The sequence below is a fragment of the Amblyraja radiata genome, chromosome 2, assembly GCF_010909765.2.
Source record: "Amblyraja radiata isolate CabotCenter1 chromosome 2, sAmbRad1.1.pri, whole genome shotgun sequence".
NCBI classification, from domain to species: Eukaryota; Metazoa; Chordata; class Chondrichthyes; order Rajiformes; family Rajidae; genus Amblyraja; species Amblyraja radiata.
In genome coordinates this window covers 73,606,157-73,626,416 of record NC_045957.1, presented here as the reverse complement: position 1 = coordinate 73,626,416, position 20,260 = coordinate 73,606,157, and the positions used below count along the sequence as shown (strand labels likewise).

The following is a 20,260-nucleotide window of genomic DNA, read 5'->3' as shown; positions in this document are numbered from 1 at the left end:
CTCTGTAAAATAAAAAAAGATCATGATAAAGTGCTAAACTTAGAAGTGGAGGCAGAGTTGCTCCAGCTATCTCCATTAAACTTTCACCTTCTCACCTTATAGCTATGCATTTGGTATTGGGCATTTCCACCCTGGGAAAAAAAGGTTCTGACTGTCTCGGTATAACTCTTAGGGCAATAAACAAAGGAAATCCTCAGCAAATTGGCTGATGAATACCAAAATGTAAGCGTGAGGAGGGTATTTTAATTTACTTTTTACCACATGAAGAGCAATACAATTGAAGAGCTGGAGAATCTCCTGGTGTCCAGGACAATATTCATCCCTCACTTAGTTTAATCAAGCAGAAAAGGGTGCTTTGTCTTCTGCAAGGAGCATTTTTGGAGTGTCTCCTGCAAGTATCTTCTGTAAGGAGCATTTTTGGAGTGTGGTCTTTGGAGATTTGGTCATAGAGTCATAGAGTGATACAGTGTGGAAACAGGCCCTTCGGCTCAACTTGCCCACACTGGCCAACATGTCCAAGCTACACTACTACCACCAGCATGCATTTGGTCCATATTCATCCAAACCTGTCCTATCCATGTACCTGTCTAACTGCTTCTTAAACGTTGGGATAGTCTCTGTCTCAACTACCTCCTCTGGCAGCTCGTTCCTTACATCCTCCAGCCTTGTGAAAAAGTAACCCCTCAGACTCCTATTAAATCTTTTCCCCTTCATCTTAAACCGATGTTCGCTGATCCTCGATTCACCTACTCTAGGCATGGGTCTCTGTGCTTTTACTCGATCAATTCCTCTTATGATCTTATTGGACCTCTATCACCCCTCATCATCCTGTGCCCCAAGGAATAGAGACCCAGTCTACTCAACCTCTCCCTAAAGCTCAGATCCTCAACGTCTATACTCAATACTCTAACTGATGAAGGCCAATGTGCCAAATGTCTTTTTGACCTCCCTATCTACCTGTGACCTCCTTCAAGGAATTTTGCACCTGCACTCATAGACCCCTCTGCTTTACAACACTACCCAGAGCCCCAGTTTAAGAATAAGGGCCACAGTTTAAGAATAAGGGTTAAGCCATTTAGAATGGAGATGAGGGGAAACTTTTTCACACAGAGGGTTATGTATCTGTGGAATTCTCTGCCTCAGAAGACAGTGGAGGCCAATTCTCTGGATGGTTTCAAGAGAGAGTTAGATAGAGCTCTTAAATATAGGGGGTCAAGCGATATGGGGAGAAGGCTGGAACGGGGTACTGATTGTGAATGATCAGCCATGATCACAGTGAAGGGCCGAATGGCCTACTCCTGCATCTATTGTATATTGTCTATTGTCTATTCACTGTGCAGGTCCTACCTATATTAGACTTCCCAAAATGCAACACCTCACCTTTTTCTGCATTAAATTCCATCAACAATTCCTCAGCCCACTTGGCCAATCGATCAAGATCCTGCTGTAATTGTTCACAATCATCTTCACTATCTACAAAACCACCCATTTTTGTATCAAAGGTGAACCAAGCACAATAGCCAAAATGGCTTACTCCTTTTTTTTGTGTATGTTCCGTTAGATAATTGAGTCAATATCACATTGATGGTGGTGGGAGGTTGCTGAACACAAATTGCCTGCTGCAATTCTGAGAGTTCAGTGCCAGCTAAGCTGCACAAAGTATATCTTTGCCTGTAAAGAGGTCAAGGAATAGACATTAAAGGATCAGGATATGAATGGTAAATTGGAAAGGATAAATTCCAAGCTGTTTTACTTGATTCATTACTTGCCAATATAGTTTATTTTTACAAACACAAATGTTCTTGACAGTTCAAGATGAATGCTCAGGGGAATATATTTACAACATTTCGTTTTTTTGCTGAGGTAAAATCATTATCCTGAAATGTTGGACTGGGTCATGAACTGTGCTGTTGGCATTTCTCTGCATGAGTGCCACCAAATTCAGAAATGCTGTGCCTTGCTGATGGCCCAGACTTGGTGCCTGATCTTTGATTGGAATGTCCCAAATGTGCTTAATATCACCAAGTCTAATAAAAAGCATAAGGTTATAAGAAAATTGGATTGAAGATGATTTTCAATCTGCAGTTCCTTTATTAATGAAGATAGACACAAAATGCTGAAGTAACTCAGCGAGTCAGGCAGCATCTCTGGAGAAAAGGAATAGGTGACGTTTTGGGTCAAGACCCTTCATCAGACACCTTTATTAACATTCCTTTATTAACTTTGGATCGTTTCACTTCATCAATGTCTAGTAATATTCCGTATAATTTAACAGGAATCATGCAGATCATAGCACAACTTACATTACCGTTTCATGATTCACGAAGAATGTAATCAGGTAATGCATTAAATGACATATTATGGTTGCAACAAAGCATTAATATTCTTGATAAATGTCCAGAGCCAGCAAATTGTATTGAACTGCTGTCAAGATCTTCAGTGTTCTCATACTTTGGATTTTGCTCTCGATTTTCTAATTAATTCAGTAATAAAAGAATAAGAGCAATCTATATGAGCCATCAGTTGAAATCGTACTTTATATTATTTATGAGATACCAAGCCCATTCTTGGAGGCAAATTCTGCAGTTAAGATTTGTTGCTACAATTCTTTTCTTCAGGTAAATTGTTGGTAGTTTCCAACCCGAGCCAAAGAAATAGATTAAGTGCATAATTTAGTAAACATTCAAAGTAATAAAAAACAGAGAGAGGATCAAAGGGAAAGCCAGAGGTTGGCTGCACAACCCCACCATATCTTCCAGTCCTTAGAGTGCTGCCTGCGTGGAGTCGGCACATGTTCCTGTTGAGGTCATAGCTTTCCCCAGAAACTTCCGTTTCTTCCCACAATTCAAAGACATGTTGAAACGAGAACCAGAGGACATAGGTTTAAGGTGAAGGGGAAAAGATTTAATAAGAACCTGAGGGGTAACTTTATTTAAACTTATTGCAGTGATGGCAGGAATGTTATTGCAGTGTGTTTGTTGCAGGATGTGGGAAGTCAGGGTGTCTCTGTGTAGTTGTAGATGCAGCCCCTTAAGGACCGAGTTAGGGAACTGGAGCAGCAGCTGGATGACCTGCGGTCCATCAGGGAAGAGGAAAGCTTCCTGGACGGGACTTACAGTCAGGCCGTCACTCCGAGAGTACAGGAGGAGCGACGATTAGCTACGGAAAGGAAGGGGATTAAACGAGTGCAGGAGACCTTAATGGATGTACCTCTTGAATACAAGTACACCCTCTTGGGAGCTGTCAGGGCAGACAAAACTTTCAGTCTGAGCGGCGGACAGGTCTGTGACTCGAATCCTGGCGCTGAGGCTCGACAGGCGAGACCGGCGTCAGGCAGAGCCATAGTGGTGGGTGACTCCATTATCAGAGGAGATCCTGTGTCGGCAGGTGAGACTCGAGGATGGTGTGTTGCCTCCCTGGTGCCAGGGTCCAAGATGTCTCAGAGCGACTTCAGAACATTCTCGAGAGGGAAAGTGAACAGCCCGAAGTAGTTGTGCACGCAGGCACAAATGTCGTGGGTTAGAAGAGGAAGGAGGTTCTGCAACGTGAGTATAGAGAACTAGGTAGGAGGCTGAAAAGCAGGACTTCTAGGGTGTTTATCCCAGGTTTACTTCCAGTATCTCATGCTAGTGAGGGTAGGAACAGGGAATAGAAGATCTGAATGTGTAGCTAAGGAGTTGGTGCAGGGGGCATGGATTTTGATTTCTAGACCACTGGGGCAGGGGTAACCTGTACAAAAGGGACGGGTTGCGCCTTAATTGGAGGGAGACCAATATTTTGGCAGGCAAGTTTGATAGTGCTCCACGGATGGATTTAAACTAAACAGTGGGGGGGTGGAGTCAACAACGTAGAAGCGTATGTGTGCAGTTAACTAGAAAGAGAGTGTAGGAAAGGTCACGGTTAAACTAACAGGGCGGCTAGGGGATGGGAACCAATGCAAGGAGACAGAGGACCATTAAAGGAGGACAGAAGTGAAAGGTAGAAGGGAGATAAGAAAAACAAACCTGAAAGCTTTGTGCCTTAATGCGAGGAGCATTTGTAATAAGGTGGATGAGTTGAATGCGCAGTTAGTAGTTGAGGGATATGATATAGTTGGAATTACGGAGACATGGCTCCAGGGTGAACAATGCTGGGAGCTAAACATGTAGGGGTATTCAATATTCAGGAAGGAGAGACAGAAAGTAAGAGGTGGGGTAGTATTGCTAGTTAAAGAGGAGATTTATGCAATAGTAAGGAGAGACATTAGTTTGGATGCTGTAGAAACTCGAAATGGGTAGAACTGCGAAATAGCCAAGGGCAGAAAATGTTTGTTGGAGTTGCATACAGACCACCAAACAGCAGTAGGGAGGTTGCATACAGAACACCACACAGCAGTAGGGAGGTTGCATACAGAACACCAAACAGCAGTAGGGAGGTTGCATACAGAACACCAAACAGCAGTAGGGAGGTTGCATACAGACCACCAAACAGCAGTAGGGAGGTTGCATACAGACCACCAAACAGCAGTAGGGAGGTTGCATACAGAACACCAAACAGCAGTAGGGAGGTTGGAGATAACATCAAGTAGGAAATTAGGGATGCGTGTAGCAAGAGTACAGCAGTTATCATGGGTGATTTTAATCTATATATCCATAGATTGCGCCAACCAAATTGGTAATAGTGCTGAGGAGGAGGATTTCCTGGAATCTTTCTGGATATTTTTTTAAGCCAATGTGTAGAGGAACCGACTAGAGGGCAGGCCATCCTAGACTTGGTATTGTGTAATGAGGAATTGTGTAATGCAGTGACTAGTGGGGTACTGCAAGGCTCGGTGCTGGGACCGCAGCTATTTACAATATACATCAATGAAGATGAAGGGATTCAAAGTAACATCAGCAAATTTGCAGATGACACAAAGCTGTGTGGCAGTGCAAACCGTGAGAAGGATGCTATGAGAATGCAGGGTGACTTGGACAGGTTGGGGGAGTGGGCAGATGCATGGCAGATGCAATTTAATATGGATAAATGTGTGGTTATCCACTTCGGTAGCAAAAACAAGAAGGAAGATTATTATCTAAATGGTGTCAAGTTGGGAAAAGGGGAAGTACAACGGGATCTGGGGGTCCTTGTTCATCAGTCAATGAAAGTAAGCATGCAGGTACAGCAGGCAGTAAAGAAAGCGAATTGCATGTTGGCCTTTATAACAAGAGGAGTTGAGTATAGGAGCAAAGATGTCCTTCTGCAGTTGTATAGGACCCTAATGAGACCACACATGGAGTATTGTGGGCAGTTTTGGTCCACTAATTTGATGAAGGACATTCTTGCTATTGAGGGAGTGCAGCGTAGGTTTACAAGGTTAATTCCCGGGATGGTGGGACTGTCATATGCTGAGAGAATGGAGCGGCTGGGCTTGTATACTTTGGAGTTTAGAAAGATGAGAGGGTATCTCATTGAAACATATAAGATTGTTAAGGGCTTGGACACGCTAGAGGCAGAAAACATGTTCCCGATGTTGGGGGTCCAGAACCAGGGGCCACAGTTTAAGAATAAGGGGTAAGCCATTTAGAACAGAGATGAGGAAACACTTTTTCTCACAGAGAGTTGTGAGTCTGTGGAATACTCTGCCTCAGAGGGCGGTGGAGGCCGGTTCTCTGGATACTTTCAAGAGAGAGCTGGATAGGGCTTTTAAAGATAGCGGAATTAGGGGATATGGGGAGAAGGCTGGAACGGGGTACTGATTGGGGATGATCAGCCATGATCATGGATTTATGAAGGGGGATATTGAGGATTTAATAAGTAGAATGGATGGGAGATAAGGGAGTGGATGTGATATATCTAAACTTTCAAAAAGCCTTTGACAAGGTCTCACACAAGAGATTAGCGTGCAAAATTGGAGCACATGGTACTTGGGGTAGGTTATTGACATGGATAGAGAACTGGCTGGCAGACAGGAAGGAAAGAGTAGGAATTAACAGGGCGTTTTCAGAATGACAGACTAGTGGGGTACCGCAAGGCTCGGTGCTGGGATCCATGCTATTTACAATGTATATTAACGATTTAGACGAGGGAATTAAATGTAACATCTCCAGGTTTGCAGATGACACAAAGCTGGGTGGTAGTGTGAGCTGTGAGGAGGATCCTATGAGGCTGCAGGATGACTTGGATAGGTTGGGTGAATGGGCAGATGCATGTTAGATGCAGCATAATGTGGATAAATGTGAGGTTATCCACTTTGGTGGTAAGAACAGAAAGGCAGATTATTCTCTGAATGGTGTCAGATTAGGGAAAGGGGAGGTGCAACGAGACTTGGGTGTGCTTGTACATCAGTCACTGAAAGTAAGCATGCAGGTACAGCAGGCAGTGAAGAAAGCTAATGGCATGTTGGCCATTGCGAGAGGATTTGAGTTAAGGAGCAAGGAGGTCCTACTGCAGTTGTACAGGACCCTGGTGAGACTGCACCTGGAGTATTGTGCGCAATTCTGATCTCCTAATTTGAGAAAGGGCATTATTGAGGGACCGCAGTGTAGGTTCCCCAGGTTAATTCCCGGGTTGGCGGGACTGACATATGATGAAAGAATGGATCGACTGGGCTTGGTTATCGCTGGAATTTAGAAGGATGAGAGGATATCTTAGAAACTCTAAGATTTTAGAAACTTATAAAATTCTTAAAGGATTGGATAGGCTAGATGCAGGAAAAATGTTCCCGATGTTGGGGGAGTCCAGAACCAGGGGTTACAGTTTAAGAATAAGGGGTAGGCCATTTAGGATTGAGGTGAGATGAGGCTGAATAACCTGTTTCTTTTAGTTAAATGTAGAAACAAAGATCTGCAGATGCTGGTTAATACACAAAAGGGCACAGAGTGCTGGAGTAACTCAGCTGATCGGGTAGTATCTCTGGAGAACATGGATAGAAAATAGACAATAGACAATAGGTGCAGGAGTAGGCATACTGATCATCCCCAATCAGTACCCCGTTTCTGCCTTCTCCCCATATCCCCTACCTCTGCTATCTTTAAGAGCCCTATCTAGCGCTCACTTGAAAGTATTCAGAGAACCGGCCTCCACCGCCCTCTGAGGTAGAGAATTCCACAGACCCACAACTCTCTGTATCTCTGGAGAACATGGACAGCTCTGGAGAATATAGACAGCATAGAAACATAGAAACATAGAAAATAGGTGCAGGAGGAGGCCATTCAGCCATTCGAGCCAGCACCGCCATTCATTGTGATCATGGCTGATCGTCCCCTATCAATAACCCGTGCCTGCCTTCTCCCCAATAGACAATAGACAATAGGTGCAGGAGTAGGCATACTGATCATCCCCAATCAGCATCTCTGGAGAACATGGACAGGTAACGTTTCGGGTCAAGATCCTCCTCTCTAAGGACAATTAACAGAAGGATCCCAAGCTGAAAAGTTACCTGCCCATGTTCTCCAGAGATGCTGCCTGACCTGCAGAGTTACTCCAGCTCTTTGTGTCCTTTTCTTTTTGGTAATATTGATTTAATTCAAACAACACCTCATAAAGAAAAGCGGGTAGATAGAGCTTAATATGTGATATTAATAAAAGGACAAGTTGCATTTATATTGTGTCTTTAAACAGCCTAATGCACTTCAAACCTATGGATATACGTCTGAAGCAAATCCTATGTTGTGTTGTACAATACAATCAATTCCCATAAACAGTGAGCTGTTAATCAACCAGTGATTTTTAGTGAAGGATAACAATTGGTCAGGGCACTGGGAAGATATCTTGTCTTTTCAGCTCATTTGCACAGCTCTTGAAAATAGAACAGTTAAGATCAGTGATGATAAAGTGGCCAGCAATGATCGCAACACAATAGAGCTGGAAAGAGATTTAAAAACAAGGTGCAGTTCAAATCAACATGTTGACAGACAAGGAGCTGTTGCTGTTCGTTGATCAAATAATTTAAATCCATGGATCTCAGGGTGAAAGAAATAACATTCTCATCCTAGGTAACATTGAGCATTCCTCTCTGCACCAGTATTGGAATTAAATGCTAAACAAAAATTCATATCCTAGTAAACATGCTCTGCAAACATACCATCCTGGGCATTGCAGATTGACTGAGTCGGTTACTTAAAGATGAAACAGAACTGATTCTTGATTACAAATTTAGCAAATAAAAACTCATCAGTTTACAACACTTGCATAAATATCTGCAGAATTGGACCCTAAAACAGCTTTGCTACATAAATCTGCACAAAAAAGAAATAGGTAGTATTATAAATTAACACTTGACTGTTAAAATAAATAAAGCTTTCAAGAAACTTTTAGTTAAGAGGCATTTAAATATAGAGATTAGTATATATATACGTTAGCTGAAAAATCATAATACATGTGTGCTTTCAATTATTAATTGGGCTAGTTGGCAAAAAAGCAAATAAATGTAATTATATACATATTGCGTGTTACCTAGAGTATATTTGGTACAAAACTCTTTGAAAATAAAATTGAATCACCAGGGATATTGAAACGAGGAGCCTGCCTTAAATGTTAAACATCCAGCATTGTCAATCAGGTTATTCCTGAGCATGATAGGATGCTCTGCAGTGCAGAGGTGGAGTATAATCACCACAGTTTTTATGGTTGGTTAAATGTGGAAGGTTATCTTTCCTTGCTCAACCACCTGCCAGAGGTTTCTTCTTGTTCTGTCTCCGTGCTGGGCTACACTGGCTTTTTAAAGAGGGATGAGCTGTGTACCGACTGGATGAAAATAGATTTTTTTCTACCCACTTCAAAATCTGTGACTATGTGGGCTCTGCGACATTCAACATAAGCAATTCCAGGAAGGACTGTTAAAAAAGACAATAACATGTGCTTGTCTTATCATTTGTCTCAGCGTAATTTGTTTGAGCACCATCTTATTTTGGAAACAATCTTGAAGACTCAGTGACAAGAGTGGTCCAGCGTTGATCTGGTCTTCAGCTCTGACTTGCATTCACGGTTCCGACATGTCAACATAAGCAGTGTTTCCTCCTGGAGTCATGTGATTCGGCCGGGCTGACATGAATTCCTCGTGCGCCCATCGCCCGACAGAAATGTCACAGCTCAGGAACCAGAGCGTGGCGGGATTCACTGGTGCCAATGGCTCACACGGCAATGGACCCTCCGCTGGTTGCTATGAACAACTGTGGATCTCGACGAGTGTCTTCATCATGCTGGGAATTGTCAGCCTATTGGCAAATATTTTAGTCATCACTGCGATCGTCAAAAACAAGAACCTTCACTCGCCTATGTACTTCTTCATCTGCAGCTTAGCAGTGGCCGACATGCTGGTCAGTTTATCCAATGCCTGGGAGACCGTCTTCATTGCCATGCTGAAAAGCCGACATTTACTGGCTCAGGACAACATGATAAAGAGCATGGACAATGTGTTTGACTCAATGATCTGTAGCTCCCTCCTTGCCTCCATTTGCAGCTTGTTGGCCATCGCCATTGACAGGTATATCACCATCTTCTATGCCCTGCGCTACCATAACATCATGACAGTAAGGCGGGCTTTGATAATCATTGCTGGTATCTGGGGAGCTTGTATCGGCTGTGGAATCCTCTTCATTATCTACTCGGAGAGCACCACTGTGGTCATCTGCCTCATCGCCATGTTCTTTGCCATGCTCGCCATCATGGCCTCGCTCTATGTCCACATGTTCTTGCTGGCCCGCTTGCATGTCAAACGCATCGCAGCTTTGCCTGGCAGTGGCGCCATCCACCAGTCAGCCAACATGAAAGGAGCAATCACCCTGACCATTCTGCTGGGGAGTTTTATTGTCTGCTGGGCTCCGTTCTTCCTGCACCTCATCCTCATGATCTCCTGCCCCCGAAACCCTTACTGCATCTGCTTCATGTCGCACTTCAACATGTACCTAATCCTCATCATGTGCAACTCAGTCATCGATCCCCTCATCTATGCTTTCCGTAGTCAGGAGATGCGGAAGACCTTCAAAGAAATAATCTGCTGTCTGCGGGGAAATTGCGATCTGACAAGTTAATATTAATACAATTAGAGGGAAATCAAATGAACCACCACAGGGCTTTTTATTATGCCAAGAATTTTCCTTGGATGAGGAAAGGAATACCTTGTTCTTGGAAGAAATTGTGATGTTTTCCACATGCTGCGTAATATTATCTTTTACCGGCATCAACTTTTCTGTTTTTTTCCCTTTTTAAAAGCATTCATTTCTTGCTAGAGGAATGTTTGCATGGCACCCATTCATCTTCTAGTGCTCATTCAAATGAAAATTCATCAGAGATGAGTCTCAACAGTGAGTATTGCCCGAAAATATGGTCATGAAATGGTTGTGGGATGGGAATAGAATTCCACAACTTACATCAATGTGGAATTCAATTCCCTAGTACTGGAAACTTTTGGTTGATAACCAGGAAGGAAATACAAAAGCCTGATTTTTATTTATTTCCAATCTCAGACACTAATATTCATATTAGCATGCAACAACCTTCTATCTGGAGCGCCTTCAACGTTTCACAACCTTCTATCTGTGTATGCCCAACTGCGTGGCATTGATCATTATCGGACATACCATAGAATCCTGTCAGGAGCTGACAATTTGAAGTAGTTATCCTACTTAATCACAATCTCTATCTTTATCATAATAACCTTAGTAAATAGTCCAGCGTGTCCAATTAACATATGTGAATTCCCTATTAAGGTTCAGCCTTCATCTTAAGTGTAAAACAACATTCTTCATTTTCATTTCCCTTCCAATTTATTTTAAATCTACAGACAATTCTACAAGCTCTGAGTCAAGAGGGAGATCCAGACTACTTGTCTTTAAGAATAAACTGATCTTCTACGCGGACCTTTGCACTACCCCTCCGCCCCTTACTTGTTCATCTTTCAGTGGTACTCATTCAAATGGAAATTCATCAGAGATGAGTTTTAGCAGTGACTCCAATATAAATTTGGATCCGAAAGATTATATTTTGAAAGCATTTATGTGTGTGATCGTGCCTCTTCAAACTGTTACCTAATAAACAAAAATGCAATGGGACGTGATGTTTTGATGCTATTTATGATTGCTGTGCAATAGCAATCTTACAAAAAAACATCCTTGATAATTGCATTGTCGTATTCCTTCATTTATTATATGAAATATCTGTATTCACCACCTTTGAAGAATTGATGTGCTTGATAAAAAGCTTCTTACTGTTTAGTTCACTCTGCCACCTAATATGAGCCATCACTCCCCTGATTTTATTTTAATTGCCCTTTAAAATTGCCTTTGCAATTTTGCAACATTATACATCACATATATTATGGCGTGATGCTTATCAATTACTGAGCACAAGTCAAAACTGAAATCATATGCCCTGACTGATATTATATTATCTGATGAAATTATATGCCCTCAGTGATTCATTTTTCAGAACCAAACATCAATTCAACAATTTGAACATTGCTGAATTCAGAGAGCATTATTTAAAACATGGGGAGTTTGTTAGAAGATTTCTGAAACAAAAAATCTTTGTTATTAAGTATATCGTTGTCAAATATTCATCATTACAAATGTATCAAGAATTGAAATTACAAATGTATCAAGAATGTCATTAAACGAAAGGATTTTTGTAACACAGAAATACTTCTTCACAAGAGGGAAAAATATTACTAATGATTCACTCCTGGCTGATGTTTCTGTCCGTGGTCAGTGAAGGTCCTCAAATTAACTCTTTAGCACAATCCCCTATTAACCAGTCTGCTTCTCATTTTATGGTCAGAGACCTGCTTCACAAATCTAATTTCAGTTACTCAAGCACAGAAATCTAAGCTGACAGATTTGCTGTCTGACCCGCTGAGTTACTCCAGCTTTTTGTGCATATCTTCAGTTTAAACCAGCATCTGCAGTTCCTCCCTACACATATACAGGAGTGAGGGTTTGTTACAAAATGGCACTGCCTTTTAAATGAGACTTTACGCAAAGTCCCGTCTACTCTCTCAGATAGCCGTTATAGATCCCATAGCTCTAATTTGAAGGACAGAGCAAAGTTATTCCTATTTTTATTCCTATTGTTTTTCCTTCAACTAACACCATTAGAAGAGATTATCTGGGCAGACTCACCTCGTAGCTTAATTGAGGAAACTTCCTGTGCACAAAATGAATGAAATGGTGAATACACTTTAAAAGGAATACATTTGATGTAAAGGGCTTGGGGCAATGTGAAACTGTAAAAGGCACTTTGTCTTCAAATCTTCAATCCAAGTTTCATTCTTTTTTTGATGTATAAATGAATATATTTTAATGTTTAAATGTATGAACATGAATGTTTGCACATTGTCCGAAGGGTTCAAATAAAATTAGATTTGACCATGTTCTTGATAGATAAATTAATACTTCCCTGTACTATACAGTGGCAGGTTTATCTTTGATTTCATAGAATATATGAATTGCCCGCATTTGGGCAGGAGTTGATCCTTGGGCCCGGCTTAAATTACATGGATGAGCTCGCAGTAGTACCCGTGCTTCCATAGATAACTCAACCCTTTTGACCTTTTGAAATTCAGTAAAGTCCCAGAAGACAGGAATGGAGCCAAGGGGCAGCAGGTTGAGAGATGGAAATTGTTCCTCAAGTCACAGCAATTACAAAAATGTATCTGCTCATTTAGTATCCAATTTGGTATAGTCAGCATTTACATGTTTTATTATTTTTTCTTCTTTTAATATAGCACAGTGCAAATTGGATTCTCTAACTTTAACATTTACAATAAATCACATCTGGAACAAAAAGTTCATTATTCTGATGACTGAAAGTTAATAAAAAATTATGGGTTTTCATTTTAATTATAGCAAATGTTAAGCTCTCAATCCATACTAGGTGACTAAATTGGTCAAATGGTAACATAAAAGAGGACTGATATTAGACCTAGTGAAATTTCCTCATCCATCTCTCTGCACATTTCAAAACAACTCCATTTACAGTAAACCCTTGTTATAACAGACCATAGTGGGGGAGAGTGGTGTCCTTTATTGCCCATTGTCCACTATAACCGTGTAAGGTATTATCATTGTAGGTAGTTGAAATGATGAACTGCAGATGATGGCTAACCCACAAAAGGACACAAAATGCTGGAGTAACTCAGCGGGTTAGGCAGCATCTCTGGAGTACATGGATCGGTGATGTTGGGACCCTTCAGTAGAGTGATTCAATCTGCTGACATACTCCAGCACCTTGTGTCGTTAACCCTTACCCTAACCCCAACCCTAACCCACCCCCGTCCATTAAAATAAGGGTTTACTGGATTTACTGGTTTACAAGCTAACCACCCATCTACCCTTACCCTTTCCCCCTCACTCTCTCCATATGACACCTAGAAATGCACCCATTTGTCTCCTTCCCCGTCGCAAACCACCCCCGCCATGTCTCCTTGCACCTATATTCCTTCCTCTGGCTTCACAATTAGCACATCTTCTATCGTTATCTCACACTTTTTATCCTTTCATCTCTGGCCTGCGTCCAAACATCTGCCAATCAAAATCCCCCTCACGCACCCAGCTATCACTTGCCAAGTCTCATGCCGCCCCCACCTCTCATCCAGTTTTCTCCACCCTACTACAATCAGTCTGCAGAACAATCCCCGTCAGAAATGTTACCTATCCGTGTTCTCCGGAGATGCTTCCTGACCTGCTGAGTTACTCCAGCACTGTTCTATTTTGTTTTGTTAACCAGCATCTGAAACTACTTATGTTTACATAGAAACATAGAAACATAGAAAATAGGTGCAGGAGTAGGCCATTCGGCCCTTCGAGACATTCAATATGATCATGGCTGAACATCCAACTCAGTATCCTGTACCTGCCTTCTCTCCATACCCCTGATACCTTTAGCCACAAGGGCCACATCTAACTCCCTCTTAAATATAGCCAATGAACTGGCCTCAACTACCTTCTGTGGTAGAGAATTCCAGAGATTCACCACTCTCTGTGTGAAAAATGTTTTTCTCATCTCGGTCCTAAAAGATTTCCCCCTTATCCTTAAACTGGGACCCCTTGTTCAGGACTTCCCCAACATCGGGAACAATCTTCCTGCATCTAGCCTGTCCAACCCCTTAAGAATTTTGTAAGTTTCTAAAAGATCCCCCCTCAATCTTCTAAATTTTAGCAAGTACAAGCCGAGTCTATCCAGTCTTTCTTCATATGAAAGTCCTGACATCCCCGGAATCAGTTTGTGAACCTTCTCTGTACTCCCTCTATGGCAAGAATGTCTTTCCTCAGATTAGGAGACCAAAACTGTATGCAATACTCCAGGTGTGGTCTCACCAAGACCCTGTACAACTGCAGTAGAACCTCCCTGCTCCTATACTCAAATCCTTTTGCTATGAATGCTAACATACCATTCACTTTCTTCACTGCCTGCTGCACCTGCATGCTAACTTTCAATGACTGGTGTACCATGACACCCAGGTGTCGTTGCATCTCCCCTTTTCCTAATCGGCCACCATTCGGATAATAGTCTACTTTCCTGTTTTTGCAACCAAAGTGGATAACCTCACATTTATCCACATTATACTGCATCTGCCATGCATTTGCCCACTCACCCAGCCTATCCAAGTCACCGTGCAGCCTCCTAGCATCCTCCTCACAGCTAACACTGCCCCCCCCAGCTTCGTGTCATCCGCAAACTTGGAGATGTTGCATTCAATTCCCTCGTCCAAATCATTAATATATATTGTAAATAGCTGGGGTCCCAGCACTGAGCCTTGCGGTACCCCACTAGTCACCGCCTGCCATTCTGAGAAGGACCCATTTACACCTACTCTTTGCTTCCTGTCTGCCAGCCAGTTGTCTATCCACATCAATACTGAACCCCCAATACCATGTGCTTTAAGTTTGTATACTAATCTCTTATGTGGGACCTTGTCGAATGCCTTCTGAAAGTCCAGATATAACACATCCACATTCTCCCTTATCCACTCTATTAGTTACATCCTCGAAAAATTCTATAAGATTCATCAGACATGATTTGCCTTTCATAAATCCATGCTGACTTTGTCCAATGATTTCATTGGACAAAGTCAGGGAGAGCACATTTGGACCACTTTCCAAATGTGCTCCTATCCCATCTTTAATAACTGACTAGCAGTTTCCCCACTACCGATGTTAGACTAACTGGTCTGTAATTCCCCGTTTTCTCTCTCCCTCACTTTTTAAAAAGTGGGGTTACATTAGCTACCCTTCAATCCTCAGGAACTACTCCAGAATCTAAAGAGTTTTGAAAAATTAATACTAATGCATCCACTACTTCCTTAAGTAGTCTGTGATGCAGCCTATCTGATCCTGGGAATTTATCGGCCTTTAATCCATTCAATTTACCTAACACCACTTCCCGGCTAACCTGGATTTCACTCAGTTCCTCCACTCAGTTCCTACATCAATCTATTGTCTTATATTTCCAAAGTGAAATTGTTAGCAGGATATTTCTAAACCTCAAAAGGAGATATTAATGTTCGTGAAAGCAGTGTAAAACTATATTCACATATAAACTTGATTCATGGCAGTCATGCCTTATATTTTACCATTACGCAAGATCCCTTTTGTGCAGCATATTTTGTAGAGCTTCAACTTAATTATTGTATGCAAAGCCACTTATCAAGTCCAGCGATGTAGCTGGAAGTACCAATGCTGAAACTTATATGTAGATCCAGGTGAGTCATTAAACCTTGTTAAAACAAATGAATGTAAAGGATCCATTGGTTCCATCTTGAAGAAGGACCAAATAATTTCTCCTTAAATCCTAGCCAATGTTAATTACTCCATCCACCTGACTGAAGAAGATGATCTTGTCATTATCACATTACTAAATGTATAAAGCTGGAAAGATACAGAGAAGATTTTCATGGACAAAATCAGGACTCAAGGGCCTCAATTTAGTTTAGAGATACAGCGCGGAAACAGGCTCTTTGGCCCACCAAGTCCATGCCGACTAACGATCACCCGTACATTAGTTCTAACCTAAACACAAGGACAATTTACAGAAGCCAATTGACTTCGAGAAAACCCACATGGTCACAGCGAGAACGTACAAATTCCGTTCAGACAGCAGCCGTAGTCAGGATCAAACCCATGTCACTGGCGCTGTAAGGCAGGAAATCTACCACTGCACCACTCTGCCACGCCCTAGCTTTAGGAAAAGTTTGTGAAGGCTCAGAATTTATTCCTTGTAGTGCATAAAGCTGAGGAGCGATCTTATAAAGATGTATAAAATCATGAGGGGAATAGATAGGGCGAACCCACTGTCTTTTACCAACCGGAAGGGGAATCATGAAATAAAGGTTTAAAGTGCGAGGGGAAAGATTTTATGGGAACCTGAGGAAACATTTCACACAGAGGGAGGTGGATATATGTTACAAACTGACAGAGAAAGTGGTTCGAAGCTGGAGTAACTCAGCGGGACAGGCAGCATCTCTGGAAAGAAGGAATGGGTGACTTTTCGGGTCGAGACCCTTCTTCAGACTGGTTAGGGATAAGGGAAACGAGAGATGTAGATGGTGATGGGGAGAGATGAAGAACAATTAATGAAAGATGCAAAAAAGTAACAATTATAAAGGAAACAGACCATTGTAAGTTGTTTGTAGGGTGAAAATGATCGAGTGGGTTAAAACGTGATCGTAGAGGCAGAGAGCAGGAGGAATCACAGAGAGGGAGCAGCGAGAGAGGATGTTGCAGAACTCTCGTTGGAGTAAGGAGGAGAACTTCGTCAAAGTAGACATTTCTTGAGGATATTTTGCAGCGGAGCAGACGAAATGTGTAAGAAGGAACAGCAGGTGCTATCAGGTGGCGCCATCTTGTGTGGTAGCCTCGCCAGCAGCAGTCCATACTTTCACCCTTTTTGTTATTTTTAGTGTGTCTAAATGTATGTTTTTAAAGGTTTCTAATGGGCTTGTCCCACTTAGGCGACATTTTAGGCGACTGCAGGAAACTATGCAGTCGCCACATGGTCGCCACATGTTCGCGGGTGGTTGCCGGGGAGTCGCCTTCATGGTCGTGAGGAGTTCCCGCATTCTGGGAACTAGTCGCGGCCTCATTTTGGTCACCATGAATTTTTCAACATGTTGAAAAATTAGCGGTGACTAGAATGAAGCTGCCATGGAGAGTGGCAATATTTCTCGAGCCATAGATGGGTCGCCAGGAGGTCCTAATGGGGTGCCAGGAGGTCGAAGGTTCTCGGAGGTTCTCGTAAGTTGTAGCCGGTGCTGACCAGTGAATTTCATTGTTTAAGAAGGAACTGCAGATGCTGGATCAATCGAAGGTAGATAAAAATGGTGGAGAAACTCAGCGGATCGGGTGAGGCAGCATCTATGGAGCGAAGGAATAGGCAACATAGAAACATAGAAATATAGAAAAATATAAAATATAGAAAATAGGTGCAGGAGGAGGCCATTCGGCCCTTCTAGCCAGCACCGCCATTCGTTGTGATCATGGCTGATCGTCCCCTATCAATAACCCGTGCCTTCCTTCTCCCCATATCCCTTAACTCCACTAGCTCCTAGAGCTCTATCTAACTCTCTCATAAATCCATCCAGTGACTTGGCCTCCACGGCCCTCTGTGGCAGGGAATTCCATAAATTCACAACTCTCTGGGTGTAAAAGGTTTTTCTCACCTCAGTCTTAAATGACCTCCCTTTTATTCTAAGACTGTGACCTCTGGTTCTGGACTCGACAACATTGGGAACATTTTTCCTGCATCTAGCTTGACCAGTCCTTTTATAATTTTATATGTTTCTATAAGATGCCCCCTCATCCTTCTAAACTCCAGTGAATACAAGCCTAGTCTTTTCAATCTTTCATCATATGACAGTCCCGCCATCCAAGGGATCAATCTCGTGAACCTACGCTGCACTGCCTCAATCACAAGGATGTCCTACCTCAAATTAGGAGACCAAAACTGTACACAATACTCTAGATGTAGTCTCACCAGAGCCCTATACAACTGCAGAAGAACCTTTTTACTCCTATACTGAAATCCTCTTGTTATGAAGGCCAACATTCCATTAGCTTTCTTCACTGCCTGCTGTACCTGCACGCCAACTTTCAGTGACCGGTGTACAAGAAACGCCCAGGTCTCCCTGCACCTACCCCTTACCTAACCTAACCCCATTGAGATAATAATCTGCCCCCTTGTTTTTGCCGCTAAAGTGGATAACCTCACATTTATCTATATTATACTGGATCTGCCCACTCACTCAACCTGTCCAGGTCACCCTGCAACCTCCTAACACCCTCTTCACAGTTCACACTGCCATCCAGCTTTGTGTCATCCACAAACTTGCTAGTGTTACTCCTAATTCCCTCTTCCAAATCATTAATATATATGGTAAACTGTTGCAGCCCCTACACCTAGTATTGCGGCACTCCACTCGCCACTGCCTGCCATTCTGAAAAGGACCCGTTCACTCCTACTCTTTGCTTCTGGTCTGCCAACCAATTTTCTATCCATGTCAACACCATACCCCCAATACCCCCAATGTTAAACATAATTCAGCTTTAGGTAAAAATTAGTCAAATATAACAGACCTCGAACAGAAGCTTGCGATCTGTGCTGTGACATCCTTGACAAATAATTGGGGTATGCAGTATAATAAAATATCATTTTACATATCACATGTGGGCGCAATATAAATTTGTAGAATTTACTTTGCCTTGAAGCAGAAAATCTGTGTTTGTATTTTTTTCATGCTGTAATACACAGCAGCAATATATTGATATTCAATCGTGGTGATGTTGCTTCTAAAGCTTTCAAATATTAAAGGCGTCAGCTGTTAAGCTACTAAAATAGAGCAATGAAGTGGTTAAATCATTTTGTCTGTATTTTGAGATGCTTCATTCCATGTTTTTACAGCGGTGCTCACTTTAAAAAACAGTACTAAATTCAGCTCTGTGAAACCTGTTTCAGCTCTCGACACAATTATATAAAGCAACAGGTTTGACATTAGCTGTGGCAGAACCTATAGCTGCCAGTCCCATGTGTAGGAATAATTCCAGTATAGTTGTCAAATCAATGAATTGCACGGCATGCAAATAGAGAACAACAATTAATCTCACTATCCTGCTTATCGCGTTTGTCAGCCACAGCATCTCTGGATTGGGAAAGAAGCTGGTACTGAAGCCACTGCCAAAAACCCAACACCGCCCCATTGGCCTTACAGTCAATGCTGCAGTTACCCCAGCCACAGTTCCTTTCCAGAGAAGATTCAACTTTGGGAAAGCGAACTGGCCTGGTTTCCAAGAAGATCTTGAAGGGAAGATCGCCCACCTTCCAGCGGACCCCAAAAACTATCAAATCTTCACCAAGTTAGTGCACCAGGCAGCCCGGAAGAACATCCCGAGAGGCTGCCGCACTCAATACATCCCCGGCCTTGACACTCCAAGCAGCGAACTATATGAGCAATACCAACAGCTCTACGAATCTGACCCCTTTGCTGAAAGCACCATGGAAGTAGGTGAGAGACTCATGACCTCCCTATCAGAATGCCGCCAGCGGAAATGGCAAACTCTACTGGAGACAACTGATATGGCAAAAAACAGCAAAAAGGCATGGAGCCTCATCCGAAAAATCAGCAATGACCCATCAACACCAACACATCAACAGTATACCACCACGGCCAACCAAGTTGCGCATCAGTTGCTGCTCAACGGGAAATCCACCACCAAACAGCCAAGACCAAAGGCAGACCGACTTCAGCATTCCCAAAACACCGGCTGACTGAGCCGTTCTCCCTTGAAGAGCTCAATATCAGCATCAAAGCCCTCAAGACTGGCAAAGCCATCGGCCTGGACAATATTTTCACAGAGGAGATCAAGCAGTTTGGACCTCTGACACGGAAGTGGGTCCTTGAGCTGATGAACAACTGCATGCTGACAAGAAACATCCCAAAGATCTGGAGGAAAACCAAAATCATCGCTCTTCTAAAACCCGGTAAAGATCCAGCATATGCAAAGAGCTTCCGCCCAATCTCCCTGCTATGCCACCCGTACAAGCTGTTTGAGCGCCTGATCCTCAACAGGCTTGCCCCAGTCGCTGAACCAGCCATCATCCCTCAACAAGCTGGATTCCGACCTGGCAAATCCACAACAAGTCAACTTCTGAATCTCACACAGCACATTGAAGACGGGTTCCAGAAAGGACTGGTGACAGGAGCCGTCTTTGTTGGTCTGTCTGCCGCGTATGACACTGTGAACCACCGCCTCCTCCTAAAAAAGATCTTGGAGAATACCAAAGACCAGGCACTCACGGACCTCATCTGAGC

General features: G+C 42.7%; 1 protein-coding gene across 2 annotated transcripts; it reads left to right on the top strand.

Annotated features, from left to right (window-relative positions):
* Positions 1-7,372: 7,372 nt before the first annotated feature.
* Positions 7,373-9,992, top strand: mc4r (melanocortin 4 receptor). 2 transcript variants are annotated; one of them, XM_033038579.1, is made up of 2 exons: positions 7,373-7,446; positions 9,106-9,992. In XM_033038579.1, exons 1-2 carry the CDS (start codon positions 7,419-7,421, stop codon positions 9,990-9,992), a joined length of 915 nt encoding a protein of 304 aa, XP_032894470.1. In that variant the 5' UTR covers positions 7,373-7,418. The 2 variants fall into 2 exon arrangements, with proteins under 2 accessions (XP_032894470.1, XP_032894464.1); XM_033038573.1 differs by lacking the exon at positions 7,373-7,446 and having other exon boundaries at positions 9,009-9,992.
* Positions 9,993-20,260: the final 10,268 nt, after the last annotated feature.

Bases quoted from the DNA above. Each gene is read 5' to 3' on its own strand.
- mc4r (XM_033038573.1), top strand. From the start codon at position 9,009: ATGAATTCCTCGTGCGCCCATCGCCCGACAGAAATGTCACAGCTCAGG.